This window comes from Alligator mississippiensis, chromosome 3, assembly GCF_030867095.1.
Source record: "Alligator mississippiensis isolate rAllMis1 chromosome 3, rAllMis1, whole genome shotgun sequence".
NCBI lineage: Eukaryota > Metazoa > Chordata > Crocodylia > Alligatoridae > Alligator > Alligator mississippiensis.
The window spans coordinates 148,962,629-148,982,789 of NC_081826.1; the positions used below are offsets into that span (position 1 = coordinate 148,962,629).

The following is a 20,161-nucleotide window of genomic DNA, read 5'->3' on the forward strand; positions in this document are numbered from 1 at the left end:
TTTAGTGTAGCTTTTCACATTACCGTATTCATAGATTTCTTCAGGATCCCCATTAGTTTCTTGTTTAGTTTTGCCTTGAATACCTCTTCTGTTAGCAATTCAGTGACCTTCCTTGGCAAGTTACTTTTCTCTGAACAACCTTGCACTTACTGAAAGGACAGGCTGTAAATTTTGCAGGGTCTTCAAGTAAGATATCCAAGTGCTTCCCAACCTGTAATATGGCTTGTGTTATTGGCAGTGACTGTTGGGTCCAATGTGTGGGGGGCAGGCCAGAGGAGGGCTGTGACTACATTTAGTCATATTACAAACGCATCTTACTAACTGGTCTGTCTTTTACCTCTTTATTTACTCTGTTACTTTTTGATGTACGTTTATTACTAACTGCTAAGGATAACCCCCATTAATGCCTTGCAGATACTCATACAATAATCTCAGGGTAACATTTTCAAAAAGTGCCTAAAGAACCAAAGTGCCATTGACTTTCGGTGTTATGGCAGTTAGCGGGCTGTTGTAGCCATAATGGTCCAGGAATTATACAAGAGCCAAGGATTTTGGGGGGTGTTAACTTTTATTGGACCAATTGCATTGTTGAAATAAAGTTAGACAAGCTTTTAAATGCAAGACATTTTTCATCAGATCTGATGAAGAATTTATTTATACACATTTATTTATACAGTAGACTTCCCATGCCCACCAGCAGTATCCTCGCGTGGGCCACGCTGCCCCACATGAACTTCCCTTTACACCAGAAGCAATGTAACTACAGTTGTATGGCTTTGGGTGGGTTAATTAATATCCCTGAGCAAGAGGGCCAGTTAGCCTACCCTCATGCTGATTGGCCTACTTGCTGCATCTTATAGATGTGAAGCATCACCCAGACACTGCTTCTAGTTTAGGAGGCAGATGGTGGAGCAGCACAATGTGCTTGAAGGTGTCACAGCTGAGCGTGGTAAGTCTACTGGGTAGATTTGACCTTCGACTTCTACATACTCATTAGCAATTAAGGGCATATCTACTCCACAATAATTGCAGTTCATGCAAACCTACCTGAGCTAGCATGGCTACCACTAGTTAGACTTGAGGCTCCCCTCATTAGACTCAAAGCACCCCTCCATAACTTTTGTGAATTGAGTGGCATCCCATTTTGAAAACTAATTTATATATTACAGTGCTTACCTCCTTGCAGAAGGGCCAAGAGTGGGGATAAAGGGTTGTAGCCAGGCAGGGAGAGCCCGAGCCTGTGCTTATCTCTCCACATCTACAGCCTGAGTTTGACCTTATCTGCTTATGTTTTTACACATCCTGTGGGGCACTCTTCAAAGGATTTCTTGGCACCATAGGGTGTTCCTGCACCCTGGCTGAGAATCTCTATGCTACTAGTATGGCCACAGAAGCATGCAGCTCTAGGGCAAATTGCACTGCAAATCCAGGAACCTGTGTAAGTACTCAGGGGATCAGCCAACTCTGAGACCTGTGATGCTATGGCTGCACTAAAAATAGCATGTGGCCTAGCTTATTTAAAGCTGGCTTGGGTGCATCTGTATGGCTGTCACTGGTGCCAATATAACCTAAAGACCCTTATAGAAATAGAACTGGGGCACCTATGTTATTTATGACACATCTATGCCATATCCCTGGCATAGCTGAGCACTCCGTGCTCGTCCTCTCTCATACATGTGGCAAACCTGGAAATGCATTGGTGAAACTGTTCTGAAGGTGTCCCTTAAAGCTGCTTTCAGTAACATCAGAGGCAGAGGTCTCAAAAGCCCAGCAGGAATTCTGATGTTCCCTATTTGAAAACTAAAAAATCTCTGATAAAAAAAACCCCAAAGTCACTCTGTAAAATATCCTGAAATCCATGTTCCTCCACAATTAAAACAAAAGACCACTATATATAGAGAGAGACAGTGAGACACGGAGAGACAGTGATCACTTGGGCAATGTTTTATTGATATATCTACAATGTTAAGCACTTTGGAAGGCTACCAGTGTCTCTATCATCATAATAAAACGAATGCTAAATACCTATATGTTTTGCTGTTTGCCTTTGGTTTTCTTGCCATAGAGCAGTTAGAGCTCCCTCTGACCCCTTCACTAACCAGGATGTGGGGACAGCTGCCCCTACAGCCACAGCTCCAGCCAGCAGGTCTCATCCTGTCTGGCAGCTGGGTACACTAGGAGGTTAGAAGGGTTGGTGGGGGGATGTGGGTGGCTGTGGAGGGATGTGGGGAGCCATGGGGTGTGTGGGTAGGTGTGGGTGGATTGTGGAGGGACTGTGCGGGGGCAGGAGACCCACCTCTCCAGAGCAGCTCCCCTGCACAGCTCACAGACTGCCCCCCACACGGGCTACAGCTCCCCAACAGGGGCTACAGCCCCCCAACAGGGGCCACATAGCCCCTGCAGGGACTACTACTACCTTTGCAGGGCCCACATGCCCCACTCCTACTTGTACCCCCAGCCTCCCACCTTGTCTCATCCCTCGTTGGCTCCTGCAGCCCCACCCAGCCCCACCCCCCACCTGCACCCCCAGCCCCCGATGGCTATCCCACCTTGCCCCACCCCCACCCGCTCCCCCATCCCCCCGATGGCTGCCCCCCACAGCCCCAGCCCCAGCCTCAGCCTCCCAGCACTAAAACAAACAAACAAACAAAAAAAAACGCTCGCACTCACCAGCAGTAGAAAGGGCTGTGGGGGCTGTGGGGCCTCTGGCAGAGCCCCCCCTGCACAGCATGGGGCAGCAGGGGGTAGCGGGGATCCTTAATCACTACCCCATCTGGCCCCACCCCCTGGGGCCCCTCCTGGCCCCAGCAGTCTGGAACTTAAAAAAAAAAAAAAAAAAAAAAGCCCCCCCCTCCCCAGCCCCACACTCACCAGCATTAGCAGCTGCTGTGGGAGTCACTGGGGCCTTGTGGCACAGCCCCCCCATGCAGCATGGGGCAGTGGGGCCTAGCCCCAGCCACTTGGCACCCACACTGCCACTGCCCCATCCCACAGGTGCGGCCAGGGTTGGCAAGGCGCCGTGCAGCTCCACGTGCTGTCGGGCAGCTAGGGCCATTGCGGCTGTCACCCAGGCCCTGTGCTACATGGGGGGGCTCTTCCACATGGCCCCAGTGACCCTGATGGCAGCTGCTACTGCCGGTGAGTGCGGGCGAGTGATGGGGCTCAGCTGGGCAGCCATTGGGGGGCCTCCGTGGACAGGTGGGGGATGGGGCCAGGCGGGGCAGCAATTGGAGCCAGGGGGAAGGGGTGGGGCCAGTGGGGGTTCCCTCTGGTTCCCTCGCCCCTCCTCCAGCCCCCTACTCCAGACTTACGGGCAGGAGCCTGAGTCTAGCTACCTGTGGCTTGGACGCTGCCTGCTCTGCACGGGCAGGCAACATGCTTCAGCACTGGGGTGAGGGCCAGCCATAGAGATGCTCTGGCTGCTATCAGAGCATCTCTGTGGAGGACCAAGCCTCTGGTTGCCTCAGGGCACAGTCTGGGGACCATGCCCTTCCCCACTTTCCCCCCCCTGTGGGTTTTTTTACCTCTGGATATCGAGGGGTCTAATTTTGCCCCTGCATTGCAAATTTCCAGAACGGGGAACGTTTTTTCATTTCCACGTGTGCCTTTGAGATGCTACAAGACGCACGTGCATGCTCACGTGGATGTGCCCCCTGGGGGATTGCCCCCAGCATGGCTTTACTATTACACTTCGGGGTTTGGTGCGTGTAAGCAAGAGCAGGGTGTGATTGAGAGGGACTTGGGGTCTGGTGCCGCAGGCAGTGGGCAATAATGCTCATGGGCATTATTGAGAATTTTGTTCATAATTTGGTTTGGTTTCCATCAGTAAGATGCTATTTCCTCTTTAGGAGAATAAATGAACTTGTACAGACATGTAATGTATTACTCATATCAGTTTGTATGTGCAGGTTCTTTAGAACAAGGCATAAAGATATTATACAGTGGAAAAAGAACTCAGCTCACTGTCGTGTTATTAGCAATTAACACAGAGGCCCGGCCCACAGATGCATTTAGGTGCCCAAACTCCCACTTAAACACTTCCCATTGAAAAAAAGTATTTATGTATAGAACTTTTTGTTTTCCCAAAATGTGCAATAGATAGCATCTTATTAATATCACAACATCAAGTTAATAGTTGTCAGCCAGACATTTCCTGCCCATGATTTCTCAAGGACTCTGTCTTTGATAGGGTTGGTTGAAATGTGATGTAGCTTCTGTCATGTCTTTTTTTTAAAGCTAAAATGACCAAATTTTGTTTACTTGTCCCTATTTTATTTTATCCTCCGGAAAATTAAGGAAGTGTTTAAAAGGCAGAAAAATTTAAAAGTACAGAATCATTTTTCTTCATTTCAATTAATCCTTTTACTCTTTCTAAATATTTTCCAATCTAAATGAATAAATGAATAAATAAATAAATACAAGAACAGAGAGAAAATATTTTATTTCTTATTTTTTCCTGACATTTTCACCTTTCCATCAGTGGCAGAAGAAGGTAAGGAGTGCTAAAAAACCAAGAGAAAGTGAAATTTCTGCCATTTGAAAATGGAGCATATAACACATTTTGAAAAAAAAAAACCAACTTAAAAAAATCATTCAATTAAAAAAAATCTTCATTCATATCTGGTTATTCTTTTAATTAAACTCCTTTTCTCATGTCATGGTTAGCACTCCTCCATTAGCATGTTTAGGGCTTAATGATAAAGAGTGCTGAGAACATTTTAGAAGCCACTGAGCACTTTTAACTTTCATTGACTCCAGTGGGCAACTGGTGCAAAATCCCCTTCTGCATCTAGCTGAAATATTCTTGTGTTGAGTCTTCACTGAACTCAATTGCAGTCAAATGAGCCATGTGCCAACCCAAACCCACCCCTGAGGAGGGGCTTATGTGTTTTCTTTAGCTAAACTACCCAAAAAGGATCCATCTGGCAGATTTCTGACTCAAAAAAATAAACATTCTAAGTCCTTGGGTGACAATAGGTGGATATAAGATGCAAGTAGAATTCATCTGAAGTATTTAGGCATGTGTTTATTCTGTTAGAATGATGTGCTTTGTAATTTACATGATAGAGGGCCATATTTTACATACCAGACCCAGGCAAATGCTTTGGTTCTTCAGTGTGCATTCTGGCTAAGTAATAACTACCACATATATTGTCAAGCACAGTCATGATTTGGTAAAGAGACCAGCTGGATGGTCTGTTAGGCCCCCCTTGCTCTGACTGTTGATAGAGTTTGACCACAGGAATTAAATGGGGCTTAGTCAATCTGCAGTCATCACCCTTGCTGATTTTCTACAGGAGTTCCTTGTCTGGAATTGCAGAATTAGTGTGTGGTTGTGCTTAGCATCCTTGTTGACACATGTTGTATGCACATAGGCAGGTAATAGTCTGCCCATTGTGTAAGATCAGGGGGCACATTTCAAGTTCAAGGGTATATATTTGTCTGTTGGGGCCTATAATGCATTGCACTTGGCACACCCTCCCTTTCTGTAAATAATGTGTCTTATAGAAATATATAGGTCCTGGATTGCATGACATAAATCTAAAATAATTTCACTATTGCAGCATAACCAAGTAAGAGGAGTGTCAAGCCCAAAGATGCAATATTAGTTAAAGGCATTTGGAACAATGGCAGATGCCCAAGTTGTATTGCTGGGAGTGTTTCAGAACTGAAGGAGTACAGAAGGAGTGTTTCAGAAAGAGATATGCAAGGGTGTACATCATTAGTTACGGGCTTGTTCCAGAGCCCACTGAACTCTCTGGGAGCCTTTCCATTTATTTCGCAGATTTTGGATCAAGCCTTAGCTCATAGAATCATAGAAAAATCAGGCTGGGAGGGACCTCAGGACGTTATCTAGGCCAACCCCCTGCTGGAGACAAGAGTTTGTCTAAACTGGGCACATCTACACAAGGCGCTACATTGCTGTAGTGACGAACCGTTGGCAGGCACTAACCGTGATGCCACTGCTACTGCACAGTAGGTCGTTGCTATTGCACAGTAGGGTTGACAATGACCCATGCATTGCCAGGACTGTGAAGTACCAACTGCACAGTACATTGCAAAGCAAGTACTAAATGCTTGCTCAGTACCAACTGTGCAGTCAGGGGCACGTGTAGACACTCCCACTGTTCTGAAAACTTAGGGACCAATCCTTGCACACGGCTACCAGGTATAATGCCCCAAACAGCAACATCCTTTAACATGCCAGAGCTAAAGCAGGGGGACAAAGGCACCATCATTGTATCTCAGCTCAGATAACTGCTTTCAAATCTTTCTAGGACTGAAGTAGGGGGAAAATTGACATACAGAGGCATAAGAATGTCTGTATTAGAAGGGCAAACACTTCTCTCCACTATACTCTGTGGATTCTTTCTTTGTAACATGGAAATCTGCAACACTGTCTGTACTTGTTCAGCTCATTGAACCCCTGCTGCCCTCAGTTTGAGTGTCCCACATGGAGTGAACAAGGAATGTGTAATGGAGAACCATCATACATCTCAGGGATGCAAGCTTTGTGCAGGGAAAGAACTGACTCCTTGCTCACTGCTTCCGTGTGCCACTCCTCTGTTAGTAGGCTGCTCTTCAAATCAGCAGTTACACTGGCATATAACCTGAGCAACAGAAAGGGGAGTCAGGCTGCTTTTTGGTTTCAAAAGGCAACAGAAGTAGGGGCCAGGTTCTGAACTCAGTTCTGATGGCTAAATCCAGTGTTAATTCAATTTGAACTGAGACCAGAACATGGACCATGGAGCATAAGTATACTTTTATGGATGTCAAAAGGGCCTTTATTATTGACCTAATGGGGAACAGGATAAAACCTGTACTTTAGGTGAGAAAGGCTTACACCAGTATAACAGAAGTGACCAATTTACCTTTGAATAACTTGTACTGGAACACAGGTATTAGCATATTGGGTTAGAGCAGTTGTCCATCTAATCCAATAATCTCATCATAAAGAAGCATTTTCTACCTATAAAAAAAGCATTTTCCTGATTGTCATCAATCAAGGGCAACAGCCAGGAGGTCAGTTTAGTGCAAGTATAATTTTGGTGGCTACTGCCTCTGCTGACCTAGCCAGTGCCACTGCCCCAGTCCCTGCTGCCACTGCTGCAGCCACTGCCACCATTGCTGTTGGTGTCAGCCAGTGTGATATCCAGAGCACAAAAACTGCTTGTTATGCTTATGGTGGCTATTATACTTGCTACTTGCAGTACACGCTGATCTTCTCCTTTCATCCTAAAATCATTAATAGGGTCAGTGTTTGCAGATTAGAGCTGTGTCAATAACTGGCTTTACATGTTCGTTTCTTGTTGGCAGTTCTGAAAATTGTATCAGTGAAAGTTCTGTTGTACTCAAAATATCCAGTTTCCTATTTGGGATGTTGAGCATTTTAAATATTTTAATAACATTGAAATTAATTTCAAAATGTGGCAACATCCTGAGTCAAAGAAAACAACTGGTTCAATTTGAAAATGTCTGTATTTTGTGTGTTTTTTTCAGTTTATTTAACTGAAACAGTTCACCAAAATTGACATGAGTCTCCAACTTATTTTGGCCAATACACATCTACACTGTTTGATGAAAAGTAGTTTGTTTATGCAGCGGTTTTTCTATAATTTGAAGTGTTGTGTGTGATAATATTTCCCTCTAAGCAGAGGTCTTTGCCCACCTCTCTCTCCCTCATGCTGGACTACACTGACAGCTTGTTGCGATGAAAAACAGTAATTATCAGGAAAAAAAATGAATATGTTAATCCTGGAATATTGCCTGGACATTCTCTCTCTTTTCATACTTCTTATTGTTAGTCAATATGACTTTAATTAAATTCTGCCCAGCAATATAACTGACCAAATGAAAATACTAGTATTTCAATGAGTCAGTTCTGATATAGGCAAGACAGTTTAAAAGGAAATAAGGACTGTCCTTTGGTTTACTCTTGAAACTTCAACTGTATCTGATGTATAGTCTTATGCACACAGGACTTGTTTTAAATCGATGTTAGAGTTGTGTGCATTTAACAGCTATTTCATAATGGTAATATGTAATATGCAAGCTGCTTTGGTACATTTTGGTTGCTCAGTGCAATATTTAGCTCTGTTCTCCATGCAGTCAAGCATATCTTAACTCCCTGGATAATGATTGTTATTGGAATTTGCTGAAGAAATTTATGGTCCATGTGATTACTTCCACAAAAGAAAACGTTAGAAAGCAAATAAAAAGTCATGAGAATGTTAATTTAAGAAAGTTACTGTAAGTTCCTTTGCCAGAAAAAAGCTAAAGAAACCTGTAGCCCTCATCAAGTGGTAGTTGGGGAAAGAGAAAAATAAAACAATTAATCTAGATAGGCCCCTTTCAGGTGTGAAGACTGAGGTGAATTCTCTAATATACCCTGGAAGCCAATATACAAAGTGGACAGTACACTGATATTCTTGGCCAGAAGGCTATTTTTTTTTTCTACAACCTTCTGTTCTTTTTCCTCCATTGGCTAAGTTTATTGAATATCATTTCTCCCGGGTTTTTTTGTTTATCTGCCCAACTGAAGGACTAAAAGAGAATTTTGAAAAGTAGGAGCACAGATAAGAAAAGGATACAGCTAATTAGAACTGAAAAAAGACAAGGACAAGTTTGATGAGAAAAGTCCTCAAGGGTTGTAACCATATGGAAAGGTTAAGAAAGCTAAAGGGTCTGATCTCTCCTTGATGTTTAACTATAAATTCCATTAATGTTAATGAAAATGTGTGTGTGTGTGAGATTATCTTAAATATGTATTAATGAAATGAAAAGAAAGTTATTTGAGATCTGTAAAATTCTGGAGGTGATACAGATAGTGGATTCTATTTTTTTATGTAAGCAAGGGACAGAACTGTGAGCAAGAAGGAACAGGCTATAATCAAAAGAACCAGAACTTGACTTTCTGTCCTCTTTTTCCCTTCATAAATTCATTCCCAGCTCCAATAATCTTATTTGATAATTAAGCTAGTTGTGGAGCTCTGCTTCATTGTCCTGATGCTGAGCATAGTTATCTTCAATTTCTAGCTGTCCTGGCCTGTACAGCTCTTCTCATGATCTCCAAGTCTTGCATATTTGTGGATCTCCTGGGCTTCCAACTATTGCTCTTCAGAGCATTCTCCAGGCATTGTGGCTCCTAAATTATCCCTGACCAATATTCATCCAACTTCTTCTTGAAAACCTCCAGTGAAGGACATGCCACAACTACCTGAGACAATCTATTCCATTGCTTCCCTGTTTTAACAGTAAAGAAGTTTTTACTGATATCCAATCCAATCCAACCTATTCTGCTACATTTTCAAGTCATTGCTATATATCCTACTCTCTGCAGTGATAGAAAAAAGGTGTTCTCCCTCTTTTTTATGGTAGCCTTTCAGATATTCGAAGACTGCTATCAAGTTCCCACGTACGTGCCTTTTCTACAAGCTGAGTATGCCCCTTCCAAACTTTCCTCATATGGCTTAAATTCTGAGCCCAACACCATGAGTGACTGGTGCCTCCTGAATCTGGGGGGGTACCTGCAGAAGCCACCAATGGTGGAGGCCCTGTCAGGGGCGGCACCAGCCCTACCAACAGCATCAGTGTTGACCATTAGGGTGGGCATCGGTCCTGTCAGGGGGGGCACATACCCCCCGTGCACCCCTGATCAGTTGCCTATGCCCAAAACTGCACACACTACTCTAGTTGAGGCCTAACCAGTACCAAGTGAAATTCACTGTCACCTTCTATGTCTTACACCTAATATTTCTGTTCATAGGTGCAGACTGGTTTTTGCCAGTGGGTGTTTGCAGACATAAAAAAAAGAAACCAAAGGTTTACTTTAAACTTGGTGCATTCCTATGTCAGGCCCTGTGCATGCCCAGAAGACATAGCATGTTACTTCAACCCAGCTCTGTAGCATCTGTAAAGATTAGGTGCTTTAGTGGCACTTTTTTGGTGCTTTTTTCTAATAGCTGATAGATCAGCTTTAGCTAACAGCACCAAAAAGCCCTGCTGAAGTGCCTGATCTTTACAGATGTTGCAGAGCTGGGTTGAAGTGACGCACTCCCTCTTCTAGTAAAGCCAGTTTTGTTTTGGTTTTTTTTAACATCTGCAAGCAGCAGGCCATCACTTGTGGTTGCTGAGCACCCACTTATTTTTTTTCAGTGGGTGCTTGAGCCTCGGAGCACCCACAGAGTCTGTGCCTATGCTTCTGTTGATACAACCCAAAACTTCATTCGCCTTTTTTGCAGCTGCATCACATTGCATACTTACATTGAGCCCGTGATCTACCAAGCCCCCAAGATCCTTCTCCACAGTGCTGCCATACAGTCAGTTGTCATTCATTTTGTATTGGTGTTTTTCATTATTCTTCCCAAAGTGTAGCATCTTACATTTGTTAGCATTGAACTTTGTTCTGTTGGCTGTATGGTTGAGATAGACATAGCCAAACTTTCAAATGCAATGCATTATTCTTCAGGTGACCCCATACTTTGAGGTGAGCTGTGAACAGATAGCACCTACACTGGTGTTACTTACACTGGTGTAGCTTTACCTCTGATTCTTTCAGGGCTAAATCTCCCCCAGATTGCATAAAGTTACTTTGGTCTGCTCCTTTTTTACACAAGTATAAAGGCCAAGTATGTTGATGTAAATGGGGCACACAAATTATTTGTGATAACTTTGATCAGTTATGGTAGACAGTAGAAGATAGAACTTAGTCAAGTTAGTGCATAAATATGAGAGAGGTTTCTCTAATGCAGTGTGGAAAGGGGGACACAAGAATTTTCTAGGACCCTCTGGCTCAGAATGGAGTTTGACCTCATCTTTCCTAAATAGTATTGCATAGATGTGCGCAGTTAACCATTGGTGGAATGGCTGGAGAATGCCAGGTGAACAGCTGATGGATTATATCTATGCACTGGGTGGACATGTGGCATTCATGCGGGCTGGACATGTACAGAACAGTTTCCCTGCCCAGGGCCCTGGTAGTCAGACAATTCAGGCTATTCAGGGAAACAAGGATGTGGTTGCCATGTTAACAACTAGTACCTGACTTGGAGGCACAGAGATCCATGTTCTGTTTCAACTTTAGCTGCCTAAGTACTTCATAGCTGTCCAGAATAGATGTGTAAGTGGTTCTAAGTGCAGTGTGCAGATTTTAGTTCCTATTTCCATCTGTTTGACTAGATGTAGCCTTCAGACAATGCTCAGTAGGAGCTACTATTACCACATATACTCTATTATGATTGTGCTCCACACAGAAAGCACAGAGTTGTACACAAGTCCCCAGAGCTTTAGTCTGAGAAAAACCATGACTAGCAACTGTTTCACAGAGGTGGAGGAATAGGACTCTTCTACCTTTTAGCCCAATTGCCTAGTGGTGATATCACTTGAATAGAAAATGGGAAACCAGGTTGCAGGCTCCTCTCAGCTTTTTTCTGCTTCCTAGCAAAATCCTCTAACCACCAGGCTAGCAGCTTTACAAGGCCATGTGTACCCTCTTGAGTCCCACTGAACAGCCAAGAAAAGTTATGTAGGATTAGAAGAACAATGGAAAGGAATCCTGGCACAGTGGGTCCCAGCCCCTGCTTCTGCCCCTAATACTGCCTGTTCTTTTTATCCAATGACTAATGCAAAATGCCAGCTTCAAGATCAATTCCTGAGTAGGTACAGCTGTTCCCTTGCAGCTGACAGCTCATGAAACTGTGTCAAGAAATGTTTACACAAATGAAATATTAAATAGTGACCAGTATGTCTTATATAAGTAAGTTGACAAAGTAGTTCTTTCCTCAGGTCTAATTGTGTTGTGGCATACTATGCCACCCTTGCTGACATTAAGCAATGGCTAAACCACTGTGTAGCACCGTAGACTGAAATGGGTCTCTTGGCTTGCAAAGGTGGAAGAGTCTTGGCCCTATATTAACCGTAGTGTCATGAAATCCTGAACCTAGTTTTGGCAGCTTATGAAAGGATCTTTTACAAGAAGAGCTACAAGAGCATGTAAAGTGAATGGAAGCCATTCCTTGGGACACACACACACACACACACACACACACACACGTCCCTGGGTAGTTGATGCATGGTATATCTTTTGAACAGGGCTGGGGCTGATCATTAAACAGTGCTGTCAAGAAGTATATCTGATGGATCCTGGAATATCTGGTGGAAATCACGAGGCACTCATGCAGTGTTCATTCATCTCGTTTAGTTTCACTGTACTGCTGCACCATTTGTCTATCCAAGGCCTGTGATGGTAATAGCAGGCAGGGCTGGTGGCTTTTTTTCCCATTTCTCTTTTTTTCCTTCTTTCTATCTTTCCTTTGCTTTTATTCCTTTCCTTTTTTTTCGCATGGCTGATGGATATGCAGAGTATGTGGGAAGAAGCAAGCAATACTGTCACTGAACTGATGGTGTTCAGTGACTCCTCGAGCTCTTGGCTGGTCTGTACTGCAGGAGCCTGACACCCTGACCACTGAGGCATAAAAAACAGAGAATTGGAAGCCTCAGCCTGTCAGGCACTGGAGTGTCCCCCAGAGAGACCTGGAGATGTGTGTGTGCGCGTGCATGTGCATGTGTGTGTGTGTGTGTGTGTGTGTGTGTGTGTGCATGTGCATGCATGGAGGGGGGAGGGTAGCAAAGGCTGGGGGGAGTGGAGAGCGAGAAAAGAATCAAGTGGTGAAATATCAGCTCATCTCTACTGATTCTTACACTGGAGCACTACAGATTATTTAAACAGCATGGTCACCTGCTTTGCAGGTTGTTCAGCACAGGAACTGGATGCGCTAGCTCTGTCTGAATGGCTAGCTAGGAAGGGATGGGAGCAAGTGGGTACCAGATGGCAGTACATGGGAATCATGGTGGACTCTGCTGTCCTGTTTTTTGGTAAGACTCCGTAATGGTGGTTAGATGGTGCCATTCTACTTGCACTCTTGGCTCTCAGCTGTGCAGGTTCCCATTTGGGTTCTAGATACCCCGCCAGGGTGGACCATATGGCAGAAATAGGTTGGGCGGACTGCCTGTAGCCAGGTAGTTCCCCAGAAATGCCAGGCCAGTTGCCTCCCCAGTAAAAGGGGCACCTTATAACCACAGCTACCACTACCCAGTGGGTAATTTAGAGAGCAGACATGGCTGGAGGGGGGCAGGCACATTGGACACCTGAGCCCCGTGGGCTGAGTGCCTGTAGCCTGCAGACAGGAGGGCTCAGGACAAGCCAAATGAGGAGTCATGGTAGTATAAGACCCCGGTGGCCCCTGCGAGGGGGTGGAGAGAGAAGCCCTAGGGAGGAGGCAGAGAGTGACCCGGAGAGGGACCAATGGCTGAGTTCAGCCCAGTGTGGGGTAGAAGGCCAACAACCATGAAGAGTAAAGCTGCATGTGTATCAGCTAGAGTGTGTGAGTGAAGAAGCTTGAAGGGCCATTTAGAGTAGGGCCAAATGGGGACCCGAAGGGCTGCGTGGAGTAGGGCAGGATGTGTGAGGTCCAGTGAGGGGCAGTATGAGAGGCCCTGTGAGAGGGGGTGGAGTGGAAGAGGCCCTGTGGGAGGGGTCGGGATGTATGAGGCCTGAGAAGGGCAGAATATTAGAGGCCCAGCAAGGGGCAGAATTTGGCCTGGCCTTAGGCTGGAGCAGGTATTAACTCAGCATGGGACATGGTGTAGGATCGGTACAGAGCTGTGTATATCACCCTCAGCATCATGGCATTAAAATGGGCAGCATTCCTCATTTTAAATCAGTTTATTAAACAGCAAGTCATGGCAGGTGAGACTGGGTGGACTGCTCCACATAGACGGGGGTGGGCTGATGTTGAGACCCAGACCTGAGCTGGCTTTCTGTCACATCAAGCGATGGCTCTACTGTGCACTCTCGGGTACATCATTCGCCAAGGTGGTCACTGAACACTCTGCCATTCCATGTGCTTTGCTGCCTCAGGCAAATGCAGTATGATAGTACCAAATGCATGAATAGGAGTCCCAGTTGAAGAGAGAGCCAGGAGCAAGGAGGAAACCCAAGAAAGGGGTTTAGGTTGTGTAGGTAGCTTCAGCTGCAGAAAGGGTGCCAGAAACTTGGTATGTATACCAAGAGAAGTGCTGTAATACCTCTGCATCTACTGAAACAGTGGTGCTCAACCTTCTGGCCCCAGGGCCAGATGAGTAGTGTGGGGCTGGGCTTTCTGCAGATCCCACACAGGTTTAGTGTACAGGGTTGGGCCTCATCCAACCAGCTCTGACCTTGCATTGACCGGATCAGAACCTGCCCACCAGGATCCTACCTCATGCCACCTAAATCAGGCCCCAGGGTCCATGGATCTCGAAAGTTGGCAGCTGGAGAGCAGCCACCACTCACCTGCTGCCAAATTTTTGGACCTGCAGGGAGTCTGGTGGGCTGAATGATATGGCTTTGTGGGCCCTATATGGGCCCAAGGGTTGGAGATTGAGCATCCCTGTGCTAAAACATAGAGTTGCCTGCCAAACCACACAAGTACATCTTAGATTTAGAACTTGGGAATTCTCTGGAAATCCAGGAGCTGAAGGAGAACAATTGCAAGAGGCAGTCATAAGAGGTTATGCACCACAGGAAGGCAATATAAAATGCTCAGGCTCAGTGAGGCAATGCTTACTTCTCACCCAAAGACAATGATAACCCATCCCGTATTGGCCTTCATGTTACCACTTTGTGTCTCTAACTCCTGCCCCATAAGTCCATTATTCATATCAATTACATGTCCAAAATATTTAGAGTGGAGGCCTCAGTTATATTTTGTGATGAGGAAAATATTTTGTGTCTATTTGTGACAGTTCCTCTCACTCCTCTCTCACTTCTTTTCCCTTGCCTAATTTGTCTCCTTTGTTGGGCTAGCTCCTCCTCTTCTCCTTAGACTCACTCCTCTTTTTGCTGTCATTTCCACTTTTTCACCGATCCTTTTCCTCCTGGCTCTTTGCTGTAACTCATTTTTTAAAAACAAGAAAGAACATTAAGGCCAAGTTAACCTTCAGGAACTGTATACAGTGTCCTTCATCACTCAAAAGGACAGGGAACAGAGAGGGAATGTATATGCTATGTACTTTAATAGGAATAGAAGTTTGGGAACAACTCTATTTTCAGCGGCTCACAGTGATTAATATAGTTGTATGGTAGCAGTAATAAAAAACCATCCCAGGCTTTTATAGAAATCTAGTCAAAATGTAATAGGCTCTTTAAAGAATAGTGTTTAATAATCTTACCTTAAACTATTTGAATCTTTATTTTTCACTTTTATTCCTATGAGAGTGCCTTTAGCAGTCAGTGTGGAAACACAAATAGCTTCTGACCTTCCCATTCTAAGAAGCAATCTTAGGAAAAGAAGGACAGACAGACTGAATGAGACCCAAGGTCCATCTTGCCCAAATCCTGCCTCTGTCTATAGCGAGCAGTAGCTGCCTCAGAAGAAGGAGCACTAGGCAGATGTGAGATAATCTTCCTTCACATACATCTTCTCCAAATCTGCAGAAAACAAAGGCTGGTTTAAACCATGAAGGCTGCACCTTACTATCCTTTCCAAAACGTGTGGTATTTATGTGATCATTAACTATTTTCACTCTGGATATTCTTGTTATTCATATAAATGTCCAGTTGCTTTTTGAAGCCTGCTTATTTTTTGATCTCAACAACATCCTGAGGCAGCAAATCCCTCCCTGCATATGAGGTGTTTTCTGTACCTTTTGTGACTATCAACTTGTTCTTATTTGCAGTGCACCTGGGAAATGGAGGTAAGCTGTACTGTACAGATGAGGCTATACCATTGATTTGTCACAGCAATATGTTATTTTCTATATGATTTTTCAACCTGTTCCTTCTTGTTTGCTTTTCTGCATACAGATGGTGATGCCCACATCACCTTCCTGAGCTGAAATGGCCAATTTAGAACAATAAGAGTAAAGTACACGAGTAGTTTATACCTTAAACCCTACCTCACCAGCATACTATCTTAATGACTGTAATGCTGTCCAGAGTTCAGTTCCTTTATAAGAAGACTTTCTAAATTATTGCAGCTCAGAACTGTGTAGACTGCAATATGTCCATTAGCTCTGATGGAGCTACTCCAGTTGAAAAAGATAAGGCTTTCTGCTATTATGCTGACACTAATGGTGTTGGAGTGCCTTGCACTCCTCTGAGCATCTTCAGTGCACCTGTTTTTAACAACTTAGCATATAGCTTTGCTGCTTATTCAAATTTGCTTCTCATTTAGCAGATGTGCAGGAGAGGAAGGAAGAAGTGGGCAAGAATCAGAGATCATGGAAACTTCAGTGGGCTTTGATTCAGTCCCGTATTATATTTAAACAAAAGGCAATTATGAATCTTGGCTGTCATATTTTTCCATCAAGATGCTGGTTCATTAAAACTAAAGCTACTTGCAAGAAAAGACTGATGAAGGGTGTTTGTGCCTGAAAGCTTGCTAAGAAGAATTTTTCCAGCTGTTTGAGTTGGTCTAATAAAAGATACCAGATTTACCCAAGGAACCTTGTTTGCCTATGACCTTAGACCAACATGACTAGAACCTACACCCTTGGAAGAAAAGATTGATTTCAACCAATTTAATTTAAAGAAAAAATTAGAAAAAGTTTTAAAATTGTGGAAACATCCCAACATTTCTAAATGGAAATTTTTTTCATTTTTCCATTTGAAATGACTTTTTCCACTTAGAAATGCAAGTTGATTTACAGTAACCCCCCCCCCCACAAACAAACAACAAAAACAGCCCCTCTCCCCCTGAAAATAAAAAGGTCAGTGAAACTGGCTTTGTGGAATTTATTTGCAGTGACAGTATATTAGACTTATTTTGTAGGTGTTATATCTAAGGACCTACCGAAATTGCAAAATCTGGCATTGCCTGCAAAAATGGGCACTGCCTATGAAATCCACAGAAAAAACAAACTCCTTACTAAAAAATGAAGTGCCGGATCCCTAGAGGGAACCAGTAGTGCTCCAACGTGGCTGTACAGCCTGCTGTGGGGAAGGGGGAAAGTGGAGCAGCATTGCCAGATCTTAAATATGAAATGATCATACTGGAATCTCAAAATTATCGTATTTGCTGAAAAGCCTATTGTACACTGAAAACATATTCAAAAAAGTATGAAAGTAAGTATGCAAATACGTCTTGTTCTTATTTACTTTATATTGCTCACTATAACTTTCAGTGAGTGAGTGAGAACTGGCTCCTCCGAGTTGAAGCATTTGTTTATTTTGAGGCAGGCAGTCATCAGAAAATGCTGATAGCAAACCCAAAAGTTGGTTTAGACTCCCTGAGAGTGACTTGGGTTTTGTATGTGCTGCATTAATTAGCTGCCTCAAAATTATTGTACATTTTGAACACTTTTGCTATTATTGATCATACATTGTACAAGGGTTGAAATTATCATGCAAATATGATAAGATGACTGCTGCCTGCAAGATGACTGTTGCCCCCACCCCTCACTGCTGATTGGCTGAGAGGGCTGCCTGTTGTGTGGCCCTGCCCCTCTCCATAAATTGGCAGCCCTTGTGGCCTATTAGTGGTGAGGGGTGGAGCCACCAGGGCCCCTTGGCCAATCAGAAGCATGGCAGGGGGGCACCTGCTGTGATCAGCCAGAAAAAATGGCAGCTAGCCTTGAGATCTCCCCATGAAATTGGCCGTCTACCTCCTTGAGTTGAGTAGACCCCTAGTTATATCTACTGTTGGAGGGACACTTGTATAGATCGTCTTATGCTGAAGACCAGATAAAAACTTGTGCAAGTTGCGTTATTTCATGAATAGATGGAAATCATGCACAAAGTGCCTGGCATTATTTTCTAGTCTGGTGAGGAAAACCCACCTGGTAGATAAAGTATAAACCTGTGGCTCAAGCTAGTTCAAGTTAAAGTCAATGTGCCAGCCTTCAGTAGGGTCACTGTGCAGAGTAACTGGACAACAGGATAAGTAAAGGGGTAGGACTGGCAAGGGTTAATTTCAGCATCATCTGGTCATTGTCAACTGGGTCGTGATCTTAACTTTTTTATATACTTGCCTGTATATACATACGTGCAGAAAGTAGCGTATGTGTGTGTGTGTGTGTGTGCGCACACGCACGCATGTGTGCATGCGTGAGAGAGGATTGAAAAAAATGACTGATGAAAGATTGTTTAGAATCATAGAACAAGTAGGGCTTCAATAATAACACTTATTACTATTCCTAGTATGGTAGTAGTCCCAGATACCCCCACTAGGGATCAGGGTGCTTTGTGGTAGATACTGCCCTGAAAAGCTTGCAGCCTTAGTTATAAAACAAGGAATGGTAAGCAGAGTGAACAAGTAGGTGGGGAGGGATGGAGTTAACATGGAGATAATTTTGAGCAGAGTGACATGCAGAGCAGCATGACATGCTTGGAGATGTCTTAGTCTTTCACGGTAGGATCTCAGAGCTTTCTTAAGGAGATATGAACATTACTGTCCTGGTGACAGAAATGGAGACAGGTCATGAGGCTTGTCCATGCTCACTTAAAGAGTCAGAGGTATAATCTTCCTTGAAGAACTGAAAGGGTGCTCAGTGCCTAGAAAATTAAGTACCCCATTGCCTTCTCACATTTGAAAGCTTGGCTGAGGAGATGTCTTAATTTCTTGCTTTCAAAGTGGCCAAATGAATGGTGGCTTGTACTTAATACTGATGTAAATGAATTCTAGGGGCAAGGCCCCTGCACCTAGAATAATGTGACCCAAAATTTCTATGAGCAATACCTAATATCTAGCTATAGGATTCTCTTGTAGTGACCATATCGAAGAACACCCATAGACTTCAGAGAGCTTTCATTCCAGAGAACAGAGGTGTTAGTGCTTTGGCTAAGTTTTACTTTGCATATTGACTAACCTATGGAATGTATCTAGTTGCTTCTTTTCACTTATGTTTGCTTCTTTTCACTTATGTAACTTACTTGTGTTTCTAATGCCCAGTTACCTTTTTCTTTTCTTTTCTTCTTTGTCTCTGATTCAGGGAGTGAGTTCTCTGGAAGTCCGTACAGCCACCCACAGTATTCAACGTATAATGACTCCTGGAGATTTCCCAACCCTGGATTGCTAGGTGAGTTTTCCTATCAGGGATTCTACAGGAGCATCTGACTCACTGCAGTTGATGCCACCATGATGTGCCCCATGGCTGATAAAACATAGCTTCACTGGGTAAGGACCTGAACTTCCCTTTGCAGGTAGTGCCATTCATTACTCGGTGGAAGTGGAAAATACCCTCTAGAGTAGTCTCAGTGCTGTTGACAGGCTCCCTGTCATTACTACAGTGCCCAGAGCCCTCCTTCAAAATACATTAGTGCAATCTTCTAAGCCACTGAGGAATTCACCTCTTCCATCTATTCTCCCTTTTTCTCTCTTTCATGCATGCGCACGTGCACATGCACGCACACGCACACACAAACACACACTTACCTTCCCCTCCTTTCCCCATTCATAGGTACAGGCAGAATTTAGCACTGAAAAGGAAACTACTACTTTTTGTGGGCACAGACTCTCTTCCATGCAGATCTTGATATAATCACTGTGCTGTTAAAAAATCTTGTGGGATTTGTAATCATTTAAAAATATTTGTCTCCAGAATTTAATACATTGTTCACAACCACATCTAAAAACTGCTTATTCCCTACATCATTGGTTTAACTTGCTCATGTGTCTCTCAGAAGACCTGTTTCTGTCAGACCTTAGTTTGTGCCCTCTCTTTCATTTTGCTTTTACCAGGAATCTAGGTTCCAGTTCTGGGTGGGCTTCTGCCAGCAGAGGTCCTTGCACCAGTGGACAATTTCATCAGCTTGTGTGGGATTCCCCCTCATGAACTCTGGGGTGGGTATGAGCAGATCTTCACATAGGATCAGGGCCCCAACAGGGTGGGTACACAATAATCCATTTTACACCACTGTCAAAGACTGGCCCAGCCTGACCTTATATACATGTAACACACAGTAATTAGAGATTTTCCTGCATAATTTGCATGGATGAGGTAAGTAAAATACCAATTAATTGTCATCTCTCAACTCTAGGAATAGAGTGCCTTGGAGACTTCCAGATTTATGGATGACAGGGCTGTTATATGTGACCTCCAGCAGAGAAATAATTTTGAATTTTTGTCATTTTTTTCATCTAGTTTCTTTGTTTTAAGTAATTGAGTCCCTAAGTAATTGAGC

General features: G+C 43.9%; 1 protein-coding gene across 1 annotated transcript in view; it reads left to right on the plus strand.

Annotated features, from left to right (window-relative positions):
* PAX5 (paired box 5) overlaps positions 1-19,224 on the plus strand; it is a 245,753-nt gene extending 226,529 nt beyond the window's left edge. Inside the window, exons 10-11 of the mRNA XM_059723539.1 lie at positions 18,970-19,056; positions 19,181-19,224. Coding sequence (XP_059579522.1) covers positions 18,970-19,056; positions 19,181-19,224 — 131 coding nt within the window. The remainder of the gene's footprint in view (positions 1-18,969; positions 19,057-19,180) is intronic.
* The last annotated feature ends 937 nt before the right edge of the window (positions 19,225-20,161 follow it).